Below are 20,135 nucleotides of genomic sequence, written 5' to 3' on the forward strand. Positions count from 1 at the left end.
CGCGAAACCGCCGCCGGATCCATCAGGAGTGAGTGAACGACTGCCGCAATCGACTGTTCGCGTTTCGAAAAGCAGTCTATTTACCTTTATCGCATCTCCGCCACCGGCTCGTATTTTCCAAAGTCGATACCTCGAATGTAATGTATATAAATTTATTAGTTTCGCGGAATCGTGCCGGGGGAACTTTCCCGAAGTTAGTGGATTGCGCGCGGCTCCGAGAATATAAGGAAATACGATCTTATTTCGTGAACTTCAAAGTTCAATAAAGTCGGGGTGGGCGACATGGTATTAAACTTCGACCATCGCCTTTCTCTCTCTCTCTCTCTCTCTCTCTCTCTCTCTCTCTCTCTCTTTCGCCTCGTAAACAGACTCGGAACTTCCATACCGATTCGTTTCTTATTCCTCCGTGCTCGATTATCGAAATGCAAAACCCGCAGAGAATGAAGTCCCGTTCATGACCGAGATTAGCGAGAACACGTCGGATTTCTTTTTCGAATATTTTTCACAGACGTGCTGTGAAAGAAAATAATCGCGGCGTAGTACAACGTTTGCGCAATCGAATTACGCGGCTGCGGATACTCGTTGGAAAAAATTGCGACTGCTTTCCCACCGTTTCCACCGACGTCGAGGCGTTGGAGATTTTTCCGTTATGAAACATCGAGGAGAAGGACGAAGTGTTTTTCAGTTTCGATGAAAATCTTAGCTCGATGTTAATTCTCGCGGATTCAATTCGCGGAAAAAGGAGAGCTTGCTCGGTAAAGTTTCGAATGGTGACTTGGAGTCGAAAAGGAAAATATGGCTGTACGAAGTAATAGGAGAAAGAGAGAGAGAGAGAGAGAGAGAGAGAGAGAGAGAGAGAGAGANTACAGGAAGAACCTTTGTTTGATGACTCTGGTACGGATGAGCACGTTTTTCCGGAAAAAGCTCCGGCCCGAGCGCGGGAATTACCTGCACTAGTCCGTGGAAGATGTCGTCCAGGATACCGGGCTCCTGATTCAAGGATCTCGTGGTAAGCCTCTTACGCCGTCTCTTGTGCATCGTCAGGAATCGACCCGTGTGCCTGGGCCTGCATCGACCGACGTCCAGGCTCTCCAGCAGGATTCGCTCCGCGTCCGATAAACGTCTGAACGCAGCTTCTTCCGTCGTGGATTCATCACGTGCCTCCGGTAATGTGGCCGCCGATGTGCCGGAATTACGAAATAAGCTGCTATCTACGGTAAACGTAGGGCGTTCTCAGCATTTCGCGAGAGAACGAACGATCCCGCGTGATCGTTCGATCTTAAAGATAAAGAAAAAGAAATACGTGAGAGATCGCAAAAGATTCCGGCGGCGATCAGCTGAGTCGTCACCGTCGCATCGATCGGCGACTTTAATCTACGCGATGGCCGCACGCGAATCCGCGAAACCCGACGGGTTCGCACGTGATTTCGGCGCGACATTATCTAAAAAGCGGCGGACTCAGCGAAAAGCCCGAGAGTGCCCGGGTAGCGTAAGTTAAAGCTACGTGAATAATGTTAACAGTTACGCATTAACGGGGCCATTGCCGCGGACAGGCAGACACAGGTTGTCGTCGTCTATAGGTGCGACGTATCGCGCATCCGCTCTGTTATCGCGCAACCCCTCGCACCTTCTCACGTGTCTGTCTTTATCCAGCGACGCGGACTACCGGATTGATCGCGTGAAACGACACTCACATGTTCGCATGTGTGCATGCACACGCGTTTGCAGCAATTTTAGTTCGCGTCTAGCCGAATCTATTTTCCGACCGTCGACCGATTTTCATTGTCATTGCGCGGATTTGCCCCCTTCCTTCCCCACCTTCTCCGATTTCTCGCCAATCTTCCGGAGAAGATATTAAAATTTTCAAGTTTCTCGGAAAGAAAAATTCACGTGTGTTTGATTAAAATCTGCCACATTTGCTTCGTTTTCTGTAGAAGAAGATGAGAAACTCGAGAAAAATATCCACGGAAGAATTGAGAGAAAATGTTATTTTTGTTCTTTCGAAACTGTCAAATTATAGAAAATAAATACAGAACTGCGTTCGAGCAGAAGAGAAAGAGAGAGAGAGAGAGAGAGATACGTTTGCTGAGTATCCCCTTAGTTCTGTGTCATAATGAACACGCACCACGCGGTCGGACGATGCGCCGAATTGGCAGCGAGTCGCGCGCGCTGACGTGTTTCGCGTTCACGTTCTATTATTCGCCTAATGCCATCCAATTGTGGATTTTAAGGTCGTGTGTCTAAATGCGACGGCTCGTTGGTACGACTTGCGACTTTAGCCAAATCGATCGAGCGGTCTCTCCCTCCCTCTCCTCCTCTCTCATTCGCGCGCGCACCGACCGCAGTGGCGATAACGCGAAATGAATTTTCGCGAGACACACCATCGCCGAAAGGCGAATAAATAGAGATGAGAACGCATCGGATATTGCTTCTCCGGCGCTGAAATATCAGTCGATGGTCAAATAATGGAAACGCGCTTCCCCGTTTCTAAGATCGCGCCTCACGCGTCGCCTCGTTATCACCATCGCGCGTTCCTCCTAATCCGCTTCCTGTCCGTGAGTAAAACTATTTTCTATCGGTTTCGGACGAAAATTCGTCGCACGATTACACGTCTCTATATATGACGTTGCAACGACGAACGTACGTAGCTGCGATCGTAGCAGAGGAAGCGACGGGGGATACGTGGAGAGACAAATTATCCGAGGCAGATTAATCCTCGATTAATTTCGCCTCGCGGTGATTCAATCGGGGACGAACGTGCGCCATCGCGGTACACACACACATATATATAATATATATATATATATATATAGATGAGCACACATGATGAAAATAGATAAGGAAGCCTCTCTCGCGCCAATTTGCCTAACAATGCTCCAATTATGCGCTATTATAGCCTATTTAATTGCACGATAAGACTCGGAGCGACGAACGACTTGGACGCGCGGCGCAGCGTGCCGTGCTTTATCCGCGGGTTCTCGTTGCACAACGCAAATTGCAGTCGTGCCGCAACGACGCCGATGCTCGTCGCGTCGACGACTACGGAGCCGGCAAGCGTGTCGTGTGTACCTACACGTGTACAAGTAAATACACACACATACGTATTCGCGCGTGATACGTTCCGCGACAATACAAGGCGAATATCTCGCGCGGCAGGTCGAATAAATTATGCATTCTTTTCTCCGGCAACCGGACTGCGACGAGCGAGCGAGCGAATGAGCGAACTAGCGAGCGCCGAGATAATTGTTGGGCGTATTACGCGGACGCGTTGCTCGTCTGCGCGCAATTAACCCAGTTATCGGCCGGCACGGACGATTCGAGGCCTGAGCTAATTACGAGTTATCTATCGAAAGAAACGCAGTGGCCGGTGTATAACCGGGGGGAAGCGCGTCGTCGTTGCGAGAGCCGCGCGTTGCCTCGCGCGCGAGTCGCTCCTTCCTCCTTATCTCGCGATATTCACGATGCACGGGGCAACGACCTCGGACAAGAGAGCGACCCCGTCGAATTCGTAGGATAATCTCTCCTCGTCGACACGCGGTTCGTTTGCGACGGGATGCCGCACGGATTCGACGCGGAACCACGAGGAAACATAGAAAAGCGTTATCACACAATCGGCGCGCGCGGTTAATTAGTATTCGACGATGCGTCCCGGGAAATACTATTGATGGCGAGATAAACGCTCCGCGAGACGGCTCCGCGACGACACCCTCTCTGAACAATAAACAAATCGCAGTGCCGCCATTCAGTCACCTTAAATCATCTTTTGTCAGATTTTTTTTTTTTCGACAAGTAAAACTAAAAATTCACCATCAACCAAAGCTATAGTGCCTTTTTGTCGTCAGCTGTGAAATTTATAAGATACAGTCCGGCGCTCACGGACATTCGACCACGGGAACTCCCTTGGAATCACCGACGACAACCGGGAACACAAACTACCGCGGGAAAACAATGCCGTCGTGGAGTGACTGGGCGCGTCGTATAAACTTCTGAGCGAGGCGCGAAGTTACGGCTCTTCTTCTTTCCATGCATACCAAATGCAAATTCGAACTTCCGCCGGAATCTCTCGTCGATAACCCTGATCAAACCCGGATAGAGAACTTGGGAGCCGGACTCGTTCCTGCCGGGGACGAGAATTCGTATTAGCGAACTTCGAGCTCTCTCTCTCTCTCTCTCTCTCTCTCTCTCTTTCTCTCTCGTCTCCGCGTCGAGGTATTGAAGGAGACTACCAGGATATGTTCCATCCCTCGAGAGAGAGAAAAACAACATCGGATCGCAAGAAATGTCGTCGTCGCTACCTTGCCATCTCGTTCGCCTCGTCGAAGGATTCGACGCGGCCGGCTGGGCGAGCACCTCCGAGCAACGAGGAACGCAACGACGATCCATGGATCCCGAAAACGCCGTCGTCCGACGATCTCCCTCGATCGACGGCGAGAGCTTCCCTCGCGAAATCGATCGCCCGAAAATCCACGGCGACGTCGAGCCGTTGACGCGGCCCCGACGGCCAGGAAACGGATATCGGCCGTCGCGCGATCGACACGAGCACTGACACGAACAGCCGCGCGCGGAACACGAGACACGCCGTAAGCTTACTCACCGGAGATACGCACGAACACCGCGTTCTGTTCCTCGCTGTCCACCGTTATCTCGGCAGTCCGCCTCTGCAACAACGATAAGCGATCGATTAGCTTTCGCTCAGCTCATTATCATTATCAGTGCAAATAGTTAACCGCCAGAGAAAGATCACCGCGCGCGCGCCGCGATAGATAACGCGAGGCGCGCAGCTCGAAAACGTCGGCGTATTGTAGGTCGTTTTAACGCTTTCAAGATGCAAGAAGAAAAATAGAAAGAAGGTGGAGCGGGGGGGGGGGGGNAACGACGGCATTACCGCGTCAATTCTTAACGCGCGTCGCGCGCGCATTCCGCGGATTCGCCATACCTCCAACCGCGACGATTATCTTCTTATTCGGGCTCCCTCGCTTCCTGATGAACGGCCTCATTGGTATTCTGCTCGGCGGATTTTGGACGGCGGCGGCTATGATAGCGCGCGGGTATCTCTCATTTTGCGAAATTACCCCGGCGCTGTATATAACGGACACACGTTGCCTGCATTTGTAAGAGCGAGGAAGCCCTTTGAAATCCGATTCCTTCCTGACGGAGGGGTGAGGGGGAGAGAGAGAATCCCGTATCCTTCCGCATTGCACCCGGAATTAGTTCCATCGAGATAACTCTCGGAGAAAAAGGAAGGGGAAAGAGAAAGAAAGAGGAAGGCGAGGGAGAGAAAGAAACTCGGGCGCGGGCGAGAACGAGTCGGTGAGTAAAAGCTGCTCCGTGCCTTGTGCGGAAAGACGGACGGCGCGGGAACAATGGGGAGGAGAGGACGAGAGGGAGGGCGAGGAAGCCGATGAGGAAAAATGCTCGAGCGAAAGGACGGAATTGCGCTCCCGGAGAGGAACGAGCGCGACCTGGGAGAGCCGCTACACAGCTACCTATCCCCGGCCGGGAGACTTCGCGACGTGGGTTTTGACCGTGGACCGGGGTTCGTTACACCCGGGCGAAGTTCGCACGTGTCCCTGTCCTTCGAGCAAGGTGAATCTCTCTCTCTCTCTCTCTCTCTCTCTCTCTCTCTCTCTCTCTCTCTCCTTTCTAAATCGAGATTCATTGCGTAATCATCTAATTCCCAAATGCCGTTCCGGAGTCACGTGTTTAGCCGGAGCTGAGCGTCAGCTTGGAAAATTGCCACTATAGAGAGGAATTAGGATGATACGGCGGTAATCATTGGGAAATATAAATTCCGATGGGAAATAAATCGTACAGGAATTCAACGGTGGACTCCCGGCGATGCGCGATATTTTCGCGAGATTACCTGTCGACCGTTTTAGCAGACATTTATTAACGGGAAAAGAAAAATCCTTTCCTCGTAATAGGAATAAAGTAGTGTAAAGTAGAAATAAGAAATAACGTCTTATATATATATACACACACGGAGAAAAAGAATTTTACCGTCGTGGCGGAACCATCGTTACTGCTGTATATTCGCTGCGACAGCAATAAAATTTAGCTGGCATAATCAAATTACGCGAATTTATTCGTAATTAGAGCAGAAACAGTTTCGTTGCCAAGATAGAAAATATTCTGCCGAATGAATTTGTCCTTTAGGGCGTGTTAATTTGCTGTTATAACAAAACAGTGTTTTCCTACGTTTACTAATTTGTTCTTACGGCAAAGTAATTTGTACGTCTAGCAAAATAATCCAATGAATAGCAATTAATGTTCTTCTAACAAATCGTTTCGTTGCTGATGTACACGGCAAGAAAATTAATAATATAATAATTATTATAAAATTAAATAATAATTATAATCTTTTTAGTTTTAAATTGAGTTCAAGTAATTACTTGGATTGATATAAATTCAATCAAATCAAGACTGAGTCTCCTAAGAAAATTATGATATTCTTGCTCATACATGAGGATATCTATTCTTGATTTAACGCTAATTTTTTCTCCGTGTAGTAACCGATAGATTTCGTTTATGACAGCATAAAATTTGTGCTGTGAAACAAATTATTTTCCCCCGTGTACAAACATGGGGACACACAAGTAAATAAATACATAAATGAATAAATAAGTTCTCCTCTTTAAACGTCGCCACCCGTCCGTCCGTCTCGTGTCCGATGTAAAGCGAGGATCGAGATGAGCGCGTCTAATGATACGTGCGGTGTAAAAATACGGATTTACGCGATACTTTACGGGAGCGGTAGGGTCGCTTGATCAGCAAATCTCTTTAAAACGGTTGATCCTCGCGCATAAAATACGGATCCCTAATGCGGACCAGCTGCTCCACGCGCACTTTTAAAGACATTCTTACGACGAGTGCTCGCGTGTTCGACTAATGAAATTTATGTGCATTGTCGAGCATTTTTTCTCTCTCTCTCTCTTTTTTCGCGGGAAAGTCCGCGGCCGGCGACGAGAGCGAAGAAAAGAGAGTTCTTGTCGCGTATACGCCGGAAGAGGAAAAAAACTTAAAAAAAGCTCTCCTTAACGAGCGAGATCAGTCTTGTTTAACGTTGAGCTTTGAGCAAGTTAGCGAATGAAATCTCAAGAATATAAGCAGGTTACGAATCCTTATCTTTCGGTTAACTTCAAGACCGCGTTTCTTGTTCCGACGTGACTTTAATTCAAAGTAAAATTATAAATAATTTGCTTGAAGTATCGTCGAGTTTTTGCCTCAGAAAGATCTTGTGGATGGAGTTCACAGAGAATCTTCGGGCAGAATCTGCTTTCTCCCCCCTCTCCCTTTCTCTTGGATTTGTCTTGTCACTAAATGGGGGACACGGTAACTCCGTAATTTTTCTTTTCCTCTCGCTGCTCCATTTTTTATGCAGCAACGAACGACAAATAAAGCAAGAGAAATTTGCGTTTCTCACGTCAAGATGAATATAAGGGTAGAACGGTGTCGAGTTAAGCGGATAAACTTTTTATGAACCCGTCAGCAGCCGTTTGCCGCCTATTCGCGCCGATTTGATCGCGCGCTAAACTAACGTTACAACGTCGTCTGTACCATTTATCGTCGGTGGTGCACTTCGGATTGGCGTAACGTTCGCTCCGATTCGAGTTACAAACCGTTTCCGAAAGAACGCTCGGTATTAGCCGATCGGAACACTCCCGGCGGAATTCCCGAGATCGCCGCGCGACGAAAAGCACACACGCGACTCCACGAGGATATCGTCCTTCCACGTGTTTCATTGTGATACCGCAGGACGCGGTAGGGGCACGACGGGGCGCTAAGTTATACGTTCCTACTTCACGTGCCAACTTTATTTAGAGCGGAATGTGTTATTGACGATCACCGAAGCGAAAATAGCGGTAAACAGGTAGGAAATACCTCGGCGTTTACCTCGGCGACGTCTTCGCTACAGGTATCGCGACAGACCCGGCGTGTCAAACGTCGAGGAAACTCGTGAAAAGATAATGCTGGCCAAAAATATTCGTCGTGAAAAAAAGTACCGAATCCGAATCGCTCGAGAGGAACAGCCGGTGGGGATTCTTGAGACGTTCACGAGGTCGCCACTTTTCGAAAAAATAAGCAGCCGAGAAGAGAGGGAGGGAGAGAAGGAACCCGTCAGAGAGTCCTCGTATGTTATCGCAATATGTAAACGTTATTTATCGCGGTCGTTACTTTTACATCCGGAGCCGTGCGCGATGTGGGTCACACACATATTTTCGAGAGCGTCGTAAAAGCGCGGCCTACGTGCGAACGTGCGCTTCGGGAAAACGGCTCGAGCGTTCCCGAACCACCCTCGAGAACCCACCTGTCCTTGATTCGTCGTCGTCGGCGGTCTCGGCGATATGTGACGTATATGAAAGACGATCGAAATCTTTCACGAGACGTGAATACTCGACAAGTCGAAATATACTATTCGTCGCGGCCTGGAACACGTCCGGAGAAAGCTTCTCCTATCGCGATCAATCGGGTTCGATCAAGCCGCGATCCAATTTCCGCGAAGCACCCGCCGCTCGCTTTTCTCCGCGGGAAAATTCGCGCGCCCCGGCTATATCATCATCGCGCAAGCGAGGAATATATTTAGGATATTCGCGGAGGAAAGCGCGAAAACGCGAAAGCACGATTTCCGGTTATTTTGGTGTTTGCGCGCCGCCCCTCCGTCACGGATATCTAAAAATTTACGACGCGTGGCGGCACATCGCGCGCTTCACGCTTCAATCGATTCGTCAACATTACCGCGATATCGCATTTTCCGACGAAGCGCCCGCCGATACGCTCTCCGCATACGCGAAATTGAGCCGGAATCCGCGCTCGCGAATTCCCGCGCGGACGACCGAAATGGTCCCGCGGGATATGACGACGGACTTTCGAAATTGGACGGTAAAAAAACAGCGCCAACGTATTCCGTTTTCTGTACAGGGGGAGGAAAACACAGAGCGGTTCATCGTAACGCAGAGAAACTTGATACGCTCTTCCTAAAGCCTCATCTGCAATGTGCCCTTTGCGTCTTTCTGAGTTTCTGACTCTCTCTTTTCCTTAAATAAATAGAAGTTCTTACAGAAGAAAGATAGAGAGCAAGAAATAAGGTGCAAGGAGCACATTGAACACCAAGCTTTAAACCGCTGCGTCGATAGGAGGCAAAGTCACTATCGGCCAGTAATGTTATGCAATACATAATGGTATATACGCGTGTGTACATATATATATATGTATATTGCCCCGCGGCGCGAAACATTTATATATATATATATATATATATACACGTGTACATATCTTCGATAGCAGCAGCGATAGCGCGGGCTTGTAAATAGCCGGTAGCAATATTTACGCATACAACCGGTCCCGGTGTAGTTGGTAAAAACTGAGACACGCGAGAACCGAACTCGAAACGAGGGTGGAAATATGTACGTAAAGCGGCGAAAATCAGGCGATTAATTATATATGCAATCACAAACAATTTCGTTCGTCTGCGCAACGACGATTGACAGATTACACTCGCTAATAAAATGTAACGCATTACTCGATATATTCACGCGGTAATAATGCGCGTAATCACAGTGTGAAATTTCTCGCCGGCCCTCCCGGCGAAGCAGCGATCGCAGTCTCGACGAGAACGTCGGTCAATCGAAATTTTCAGAGCCGCGAGGGCGCGGAAAAAAAGCGCAGCTCTCGCGCGTTTACCTTAGCGCGAGTAAACACGGGGAGAGAGGGATCAATTCTCGGCGTGTTTACAACGTTGGAATTGTCGAACCAAACCAGATTCTCTCTCTCTCTCTCTCTCTCCGGTTTCGAAGGGAAACACGGTCGCGGCTGTTTCGAGACCGATGCGACGGCCTTTCCCGAGCGAGGAGTTATTAATACGAACGCGAGCTTAATAGCCGCGCGACCGTAATTCTAACGTTCGCGGAGGTCTCTCGTTCCGCGATAACTTGAACGAAACGGCCGCTATCTTATAGCGAAATCGCATGCGAGCGAGTAATAACGATAAATCGCGCGATACTAGCTGGGCCTCCGTTGCGCACATCATCGTCGTCGTCGTCGTCGTGAAGCCATTGGCTGCTGGAGGAAGATCTACGAAAATTTGATCGACCGCCAGTTTCTGTGAAACCGTCTCTCACGAATTGTCCGGGGTTACCCCGGAATTCTATTCGCTGTTCGATTGACTGACGCGGTACGACTGACTGACTAGCCAACTACGACAACATCGACGATGCGACGGCCTTCGTCGATCCGAAGGAACTACCTGTGCACGAATAGACGGCGCAATGCGCAGCGGCGATTATGCAAACGGCTGTTTTACCGCGCCTCTGCTTCTCTTTAGGCATTGTAAGTGGAAAACAGTGAGAAATAATTAAGTGCGGCGGGGAAATTTCCAAGCCGCGGGGAAACATCGCGGAATTTCCGTCGATCGGGCATCGCATATCGTGTGCGGACAGAAACTTGAAATATCCTTCATCATCGCCGTATCGCGACTTTTTATTCCGCTACGCGTAGTTATGAGATCATAGATAAGAGGCTCTGTAAGCAATAAACCGGCAAAGAGACTGTAACAGTCGGCGGCTATTTGCAATACGAGACCGCAACATGCTTCCAATACCGATCTTCCTTTGATATTCGCGCGGTAACGACACCCAACGACGACGAGGTGTGTGTGTGTGTGCCGAATCCCGCAACGAATATAGCGTAACGTTGGATCTCTCGACGCGAAAAGACAACAATCGATATTCCCCGCGGAATTAGTCGGGAGGCCGCCGCACGTTTACGTTTCGGCTGCATCGTCCGCCACGCCGTAACGATAAATCACGTCTGATTAACCGTTTTCGACCGCGGTGGCCGTTTCTGCGGATCGTTTTCGCCGATCTTAATGGCTACTTTCCGGTTTCGTAAGCCCCGACGACGACGGCTCGAGTTAATCTTAGCCGTTTTACAGTTCTCCCGCCCGCGATTTACAACTCGCGAGGTAACTTTATACAGGTGCGAGGAAAGGACGGGCGAATCCGTCACGGTCGAACGAGAGAGACTCGCGAGAGACGCACGCATCGACACCCACTTATCGTTATCGCCGTACATCCGCGACATTTACGACAAATTTATTCGCCGTATCGCGATTATTCGAGCGGTCGAATTATGTTGCCGCGTATCGAGCCCCGGGGCGATTTTCTCGCTCGCGTGAATAACGAACCAACCAAGCCCGAAACTTTCAGGCAACACACACACATATGGTCGTATCACAATAGAGCTGAAACTTCCAAGGTAAATATTTCGTTTCCTACCAGGGGTAGAGGCGATCCTTCCTCGCGAGAACAACACTGCCGTTAGTATATGTGTTATCGTTATCAGTTTATTGCGTAATCCTATATTAGCGAGGAAAGAACAACAGAGCGTACGAGAGAAAGGAGGAAGAGAGAGAGTGAGAGTCAATTAGTTTCGTCGAACACCATGCAACGGGATGGTGGAGCCGATAGACGAACGTGAAGAGTGCGTTAAACTTCAATGAAGCCTTAACATTTAACCGGGCCGAGACTCGTTTAGTCCTTTTAATTATTCGCATCGAGCTCACTGGCTCACGCCGGCTCGAACTTGGAATGGCCAGCCGTGAGAAACAAAGGGCTCATTTCGTAATTGACGACGTACGTGTCGCAACGAGCAAGGGGTGAGGACAGACACCCACCGTCGGGGATTCGCTGGGACTTGGTTACGCGGCGATAAAATGTAACCTTGATAACAACGCTAACGCGCGCCCGCTAATATACGTCCCGGAAGTTCCAGGCGATTGGCTACTTCGCGGGCGTGCGTGATTGGCAGTTTGGCGAAACGGCCGTTCCAATTAAGGGCGATCGCAGTTAGTTCGCGCTGAACCAAGTCGGCTGACTCAACAAGGAGACACTTCTCGCGGCTTCCCGATCCGGATCTCTCGCCGGCGCGAATCGATAGTCGCGAAAATCCGCCGCTGGCACCGCGGCAAGAAGTAAGTTCGAGAACCCCCGAGGTCCTCGGAGATTTCTCGTTCTCGACGCGCCATCGTTGCCGGGTCACGCGAGAGAGAGAGAGAGAGATACCTTCGAGCGCGAGGTCGACGTCATCGCGTCGCGAAAAGGGGAGGGGGTCAAGCTGCGGGAGTTGCTTTCCCTAAAGCGCGTCTCGTCCTCTCCAGACGCACTCGTCGCTCACCATCTCTCGCGACTGTAACCTTATTTCGCTCTCGTGACACGGCAGTCTACTTAACGCGATTGCCTTGAGCCTTTCGAGATGCTCGACCCCTTTTCAACTCCCTTTCCGCTCTCTCACTGTCTTCCTCTTTTCGTTACGACTCTCCTGCCCCCGACGGAACCCGGCAGAACATCATCCGTGCCAAAGTGCTAGCCCGGCCGTAATTAATCAGCGTGAAGAGACGCGAGAAGCGGGTTGCAATCAATTTTTCAACCCCCGTTGCCGATTCATTCGAATTGACGAATTGAGCGAATCGCGGAAGAGGGAAATTTAATAATTTCGACGAGAGAAGAAAGCAAAGACGAATCATTCTGCCGGGGGGGAGGGGTGCATCGCGAATCTCACCTCGTGCGATGTACAAGGGCGCGTGTGAATTCTTTCAATTTATTGCAAGCATTGATCGTTAATATCCGGGCGGTAGAAACTCCGGGCTACGCCGCTGTCGCGGCCCTGAACGCCTCGGGGTGCGCGCCAAGGGGGCGAGGAAAGTCGGTCCTATGACGTCACGGAGTCTCGGGTCGTGTGTTGGAATTCAGGTCGACTCACACCGCCCGTTCCGTCCGAGCCTACCCTCTCTTTTTCTCGTCGGGTACGAAGAGCGACCCTTCGGAGGAACTCAGCTCATCTCAGCTCGGTTCAACGCGCCGCTCCGCCGAGAGAAAGAAGAAGAGGGTGCCCCCTCCCCCCGTCTTTGTTCTTGTTCTATATTCCGCGGATCTCTAGCCAATAACGCGTTTAAATCACTCGGGCTACCTTTAGACACCTCGATTATAAAATAACTCAGAACCCTGGGAAAAATTTGCATAATTTAATATGCATGTACCCCATAGAAGAGAAAAGCCCATCCTCATTTTTTTTAATAACGAACTTTCGTCTCTCTCTCTCTTGTTAGATTCGGGCGTTATCTTTCTTAATTAAAATGTTATCTCCGAATAAGCTGAAAGATTCGAAATGAAAGTCGAGCTTCTATGTCCGCGGTTCTTGTTTCGATTATTAAATGCCGAGAGAAGCGTGGGATGGGACTCAGGAACAAAAGTTAACCGTGCGGGTCACGCTGAAAGAAAGACTGAAATTTCTGTCTCAGGTGAGACGCGAGTGGCGGGCGTCGGATTTACAATAGAAATCTCGTCAGTCAATTATCAGGTGTGAGGACGGAAGCGCAAGAGGAGAGCCGTGCACCGTTCATTTGTGCGTGCGCCAGATCTGTTTCGTAAGAATCGAGGCTGCGTGCGCGGAACTTAATTAGGACAAGCTACTCGTGTGTGTGTGTCATAACGTCGTTAGCGACGTCACGATAAGCTCGCGATTCTACTCGCGAGCGAATTCGCCCGCGAGTGAGCGAGCGGCGGCCGATATTTCGTCTGCGAGTGTTATTTCAGTCGCGAACAACACCGCCCGGATATAATATCGTGCGTTATTTTGTTGCAAATTGCAACGCGAATCTCGCGAAATCGCTGCCAACGCGACGGGGAGAAATTAATGCGACACGTTGGCACGCGGGACTCGGTCAATGGATTACTACAAGCTCGATACAGCGAGGATACGCCGATATTGATATAGGGCTTTCTTGGAGGGAAGGGGAGGAAGATTTGTAGCCGCCTTTTCTCCACGAAAATATGAGAGAGGGCGCGCGATAATAAATTTCCAATCGCGAGGGGTGATTACGCGCAAGAATTCGAATCGATAACAAGTCGCATTTTTACCTGCAGCTTTTCGTACTCTTAAAGAGTCGGAAGCTGTCGGATGTGCGCGAAAGCGAGAAACGGAGGAGGAAAGCAACAAATTTAAATATTAACCGGCGACATACCAACGCGCCGAGTCACATCTTACATTTTACCTGAGATATTTTCGGAACCGAGAGAGAGAGAGAGAGAGAGAGAGAGAGAGTTTCTCGTACTCTGTTGGAGCAACGGAACACGCTGATGCCGAGAAACCAACGGCCTCCGTTCATTCGAAAAGTGGACGCGCGCGCACAATTACATGCAGTAATTTCAAACGTTAACACGAGGGATCGCGCGGAAGTCAATACGAACGTTTATCGACGAAATCGATCTGTTTGCCGAATGATTAATCGCGTGCAACGACGTGAGCTAACATATGTCACGACGCGCTCACTCATTCATTCGCCCGCTCGCGCGGTTTCAAGATTTCACGGTAAAATTGAACTAATAGTTGCACGAGCAAACGAGCGAGCGAGCAAGCTAGCAGGTTTAATTGCGTTGATGATATAACTATGATGAATTTGCCATGCAACAATTTTTCACGCCGCGACGCGACGCACCCGGCCGACCGCCGTCCGCGCTCGGACGAGTTTGCCCGTGGTGGTGGTGGAGGCTATTTAAATTGGCGCGATAATACAGCTTCACGGGCGACGAATAAATCTTCATCTGCGTAAAACGTGACACAGCTGGGGCCGTGCGCGTTCGACGTCGATCGTATGCAGCTGCGACCTCGTAAACGCGATGCAAAAGACGTCGGACTGGCGAAATAGAACGGGAAGCTCTTCGAGCGATTCGCGCGCGGATCTCGGTGGAATTGTTTTGAAAAATCACTCGGACACTCGCGGGGACGAGTGACAAATTAAGGGATAGAAAAATCGAGGATCGGAGGTTAAGGCAGGATTGCGGGGAGAGGTTGGGAGAGCGAGCACGCGCCCTCTGGGTGGACGATGATGATGATGATGATGGAAGATAAATTCCGACTTCTATCTTTCACTACGACGTCATCGTCAATCTGCAAAACTTACGAAAAGGCCAGTGCGAGTTTACACTTCGATAACTCTCTCAACGTCGCGTCATCGATCACTTCTTTCGAACAAGACGTTATTTCTTCAGAAGAGCCGTTTTTGGCAGCTCGCTTCGCGCGTCAGAGTCATTTTGGAGGCTCGTCGATGAAAACAATTTGAACGCACAAAAGTTCGAGGAATTAAAATCGCGAGAAACGTTTCGCGCAACGTTTCCGAAACACTACTTAGCGCGTTTCTCGACGTTTCTTCTCTTCTTTACCGAACCGGGAATGTCTTTCCGGAGTCTCGTCAGAGAGATTCACTCAGAAATTAAGCAACCTCGTAAATAACCCAGGCAGAAAACTCATCGACTGATCGTCCCTCCGCGTTCTACGCCAATTATCCGACAGTTAAATGGTAAATTAGAACGATACATTCGTCCGATGTGTAGCTAACACAGACCGATCGTTAAACATCGCTCGAGTTCGGCTCGTCGTTCCGAGGGACGGTCATTTCGCATTGATTAAAATTCCTCACGCCGTGAATTCTCTCCCGTCGCGTACGTGACTCTCGTCGTGTCTCCGGCCAATCTCGCATCGCGGTAACCGTACATCTACGTTTTCCACGTCAAGAGCGGAGCGTAGTGTACGCTCGACTTTACGGGTGCGCGCGATCTAATCAAGCAGCCGTAAAAAAAAAAAGAAAAAAAAACTACCGCTGTCGAGTGTAAAATTCACCGAAATAACACCCCGAATAACATTTTTTTATTTTTAAATTGTGAGAACTCGGAAAAATAAGACGCTCTTCGACGTGTTGGTTTCGTGTCGAAAATTTTCGCGGTGAACCGCAACCACGATAGCCTCCTCTTCGCAAGCACCGTCGCAATCTCGATGATAGCGTTGAGTAGCCCCTTGAGAAGACTGCAACAACGATCACGAGACGCGTTGAGAACGTCATTAAAAACGACTATCGAACCTCCATTCGGCGATTCTGGTCCGTCTTATGTCGCCTTTGCGCCGCGATTTTTCAACGATTAGCCCATTAAGGTACGAGCGTGACGAGACCGTGCGGGGTATTCCTGGACGCTGAAAAGTCGATAATACACGACTAATAATATTTCACATGGAATAACGTTCGGTCGCGTTGGCGAATGATTATCGCGTTATCCGATTGTTCGCATGGCTCGCGCGAGGGGAAAGGATACCGCTATGCGGAAAACTTGTAATGAAAGTAGCAGGGACACGCGACAGAATGAAATTGCGCCTCATGTCGCTCGTTAACGGGCTCTCCCCGCGCGGGGACACACTTCGCGTTTCGAGGGAAACCGAGAGTTTCGCTCGAAATATAGCCGCGATATCGAGGCGGCAATAATATTTTGGCAAGGTCCACGGCCATTAGACTCGGGCGGACACTGACGCATCCGATACGCCTCATGAAATCGCGAGGTCCGCGGGAAATTGTTGTTAAACTTGGCACCTACAAGATACGCTTGACCGCACACTTTTGATTTCTTGTCTAGAACCGCGTCCCATTAACATTATGAAAGAAGCACCAGCGCGTGCGACCAGCCTCTCCGAGCGATCTAAGTGTTGAATTCCGCGATCGTATAAATTTCCCGATTTACACCGCTGTCTAAATCTCTTGGAATGAAATATCACTTAAAACGGGCGGGCACACACGACTCACACTCGAGGCGACAGGGAAAATACTGCCACTCGGGGGATCGTCAAAATAAATATTTCACTAAGTTAAAGTTAGAGCTTAACTCGTACTTTGATTCTTAATCCGTACGAGCACATGTTCCAACAAATCAGAGTGAATTTGCTTCCGCGTGATACGTTGGATTCACTCTTCAATTTCAATCCGATTGAAATATTCACCTGGCGACTCAGAGCGGGAATCAAGATGGTCAGCGGTTGACAACGGTTACGCACTGCAATGTTTAATCACGTCGTATCTTCCTTCCTCAGAATCTTTCCGATAACCATATACATATCTACATTATCTGTCTCGACAGGACGAGAACAATGTCGTCGATTCGTCGTCATCGTTGCGACGTAACGGCGCGGCACTGTAATTCGCGAAGCAGCAACGCGTCGTGACATCGAAGAGATTGGCGCTGAAAGCGTTGCACGCCAGTTCCTTCGTCTCGTAAAACGGACAATTGTCGCGATAATCTAGACAGGCGCACGATAATGACGTGTTCGAATCTTCGTGTGTATCATCATCATCCAATCTCTTGCTAAATCGCACGCGTCATCGTCGCATCGAGCGGAACAGATAGCGTCTGACGACTCGGAAACCGCCACGCAGTGCTCTAAACGCCCGATTTTGTGACAAAAATTCATCTTAGTAACAGTAAGTTGCATAAATGACATTTTTTACTTCTTGGAGAATCATTACTGATGTGAAAAAAAAAGTTATTATATACAGGTTAGGGCGTTTAAATTGTTATAAATTGACTGCTCGATAACTACCGAAGATAACGATTTTTCGATACCGCATCCTGGAGGGGAAAAGAGAAAGGATGATATTGAATTGCAGGATATTTCCGTATATATGCGACGGTATTCAACAGTTGTATTTTTCCGTAACGATGTTAACGATAGTAAAGGCCAAAAAGTCTCTCTTGGTCTCGAAAGATCATTCTCGATCGTGAAAAATACGATCGACCCGTCGTCGTTCTCCTCGTCGTCCACGTTGTTCACGCGGTCGTGATTCTCTATCACTGCGCGAACGATAACAGGCGCGCGGTGCGGTTGCACGCACGCGCACACGCACACATGTGCACACACGGACGTGTGCGCGCCTCTGACAATTTATACGTCAGCTCTCTTTGACTCCTGTTCAAACGATCACGCGCTCTCTGTACGTCATTTGTATTTTAATTAATCCGCTCCTTTTGGCGTTCACGCGCGATGCGTAACTTCAAAGCACGTAACTGAAACGCCATAAGATCGCTCTTGCGTTTGCACGGTGGGATTTCGAAAGGAAAAAATCTCATTTAATTCCGCGGAACGATTAAACGTGTCAAAGCCTAAGTCGCTCCTTCGTCGTTCCTTTTTCGCGAATATAAGCGAATAATAAATACAACACGAGCGCGCGACTTACGCGTTCGTTCCTTCGTTACGTGGATATACGCAAATCCGCAACATGACGACGGCAGTTGGAAAATGGAGAGCAGGGAAACCTGATATCCCTCTCTCGTCGCGCAGCTTCCTCTTGAGTAAAAATACGTTACTCGCTTACCGCGTTACATAATTTCATTTTGATCTCCCCCTCAGAGTATATCGCTGTGTATCTCCCCAAAGGTCGCTCGATATCGAATATCGGTTGACGCTCTAACAGAAGAAAACTTCGACGGGTTCAGCGATTACGTAACTGCTCTTAAGGAACTCCCGAAATCCACGGGATCATCCGTCGATCCGCTTTTGCGAGACAGATTTTTTTTGGCAGATGCCTGCGTAAAGCAGGCCTTCGCGAACGAATTTCTCGCGTGGACGTTTCTGGCACGCATTGACGCATCCTCGTCGGCCGTTTGTCCGTTCGTCCGTTGCCGTCCAAAGGTATTTCATAAAATTTCCGCATTTGTCACCCGTTCACGACGCGTAACTTTCAACCCCATAAGATCCTTTCGTATTTACTGTGAGTGGCAACTGATTGCCGGCCGTATAAGACCAACTATTAACAACTCTAGAGTGCGTGGGCAACGCAATTAGTTTTAATAGAAAAAAGTAGTGTGTAAATGACACAACTGATACGTCAGGTTGTCTCTGATCGCCGCACGGTAGAGCGAAACACCCGAATTTACGATCAAAACATGATTTTGCCAACTTCAAAATTTGGAATAACCGCCAACATATTTAAATATATTTAATGTTCGGTCTACATAATGGTAATCAAAGGAGACGAAATTCTGTTAATTCTATATATTTATGTATAAAAAGATTCCACACCATTCAAAATCACCTCCTTTCGATTTTTCCGCGAAGTCTCACCGCGGTGATGAAAATAGCGTTCTAGAAGGGGCGCGTTATAAATGGGAAACAAAAAGGCAGGAACTCGTCGGGAAAGTCTGGAACGTCTGGCCGGTCGAGTTGGGTTGTTGCGCGTGTGCATCGTTGCATTCCATATACTGTTGCGCCGCAGCTGCGACCGCCTGCCTGCCTAGTAATGCATGCGTTTAGCACTCCGAGAAGCACGCGGTCATCGCGCGGTCGTTACATTGGCGTGGATACGGATGGGTAGAGGAACGCGAAATAATGACACGGCGATTCCGATCGGGAAATCGGAGACGAGTGCAATTTGCGCATCATGCGATTACGAAAATGAGTGTTGCGGACGGATTCCCTTCGCGTCTTCGTCGCGTGTGCGAATGAGATTGTGTGAAATCGCGTTGAAATTCCAGTGAGAAAATATCGCTCGGCCGATTTAGAACGAGAGAAAAGTCATTGCGCGTAAAAATTATTCGGGTGATTTCCGGCTGTCGCTTTTCACTGCGGAATTTCACTCGAAGAAATCCTGACGATGGTCGGGTGGAAACGAATATAAGATATACATTCGAGTGTACAAAAGGAAACTTTTTTTTTACACAAACGTAAAGGTCCAAGGAGCGCTTCGTCTGCGATAAGAGTGCGCTATCAAGGCGCGGGCCGGATCTCGCCGTGTATAAAACGATTCTACGACGTGAAGTGCGACGCGCTCGAAATTATGCGCTCGAGGAACGAACGTTTGACGCGGTCGGGGAACGCACAGCGAACCACAAAGAGGTAATTACAATTCGGGAGGGGGGGTAGCGGGGGGAAATTTGGGTCAGCGAGCTAAATTCACTCGTTCTCTCCGAGATATAATACGAGCAATGGAGCGTGCGTCGTGCGCGACACATGTGTGTATAAGACGAATGATAAGGGAGAAGCTAAAGACGCGCAGCGCGAGACGCGTCGGCGGAACGGAAAGGACACACGTCGGGTAAACATAACGTTCTAAAGACACAATTAAAGAACTGAGAAAGAGAGAGAAACGTTGCCGCTCCGGGATTTACTCATTCAGTCACTCGCTCGCTCAGCGGCGTTATCGCGGCTCGCATCGTTGAAAGGAAACTTAATCGCAGCTAGCCGAACGCATCTCATTGTCCCATCGATCTTGAACCGGGCCCATAATTCCCCGTTTTCTCTCTCGGAGTCGTGTGCACCTTGCTCTC

General features: G+C 49.2%; 1 protein-coding gene across 7 annotated transcripts in view; it reads right to left on the reverse strand.

The window, feature by feature from the left end:
- The window catches only part of LOC106748419, a 69,914-nt gene that overhangs the window by 13,077 nt on the left and 36,702 nt on the right, over positions 1–20,135 (reverse strand). For all 7 annotated transcript variants that reach the window (XM_014626904.1, XM_014626898.1, XM_014626901.1 and 4 more), the window contains exons 3-4: positions 4,595–4,658; positions 949–1,211 (exon numbers count right to left, since the gene is read on the reverse strand). In XM_014626904.1, the coding sequence (XP_014482390.1) occupies positions 949–1,211; positions 4,595–4,658 (327 nt within the window). The remainder of the gene's footprint in view (positions 1–948; positions 1,212–4,594; positions 4,659–20,135) is intronic.

This window comes from Dinoponera quadriceps, unplaced genomic scaffold (assembly GCF_001313825.1).
Source record: "Dinoponera quadriceps isolate SergipeBrazil2010 unplaced genomic scaffold, ASM131382v1 scaffold2183, whole genome shotgun sequence".
Lineage (NCBI taxonomy): Eukaryota > Metazoa > Arthropoda > Insecta > Hymenoptera > Formicidae > Dinoponera > Dinoponera quadriceps.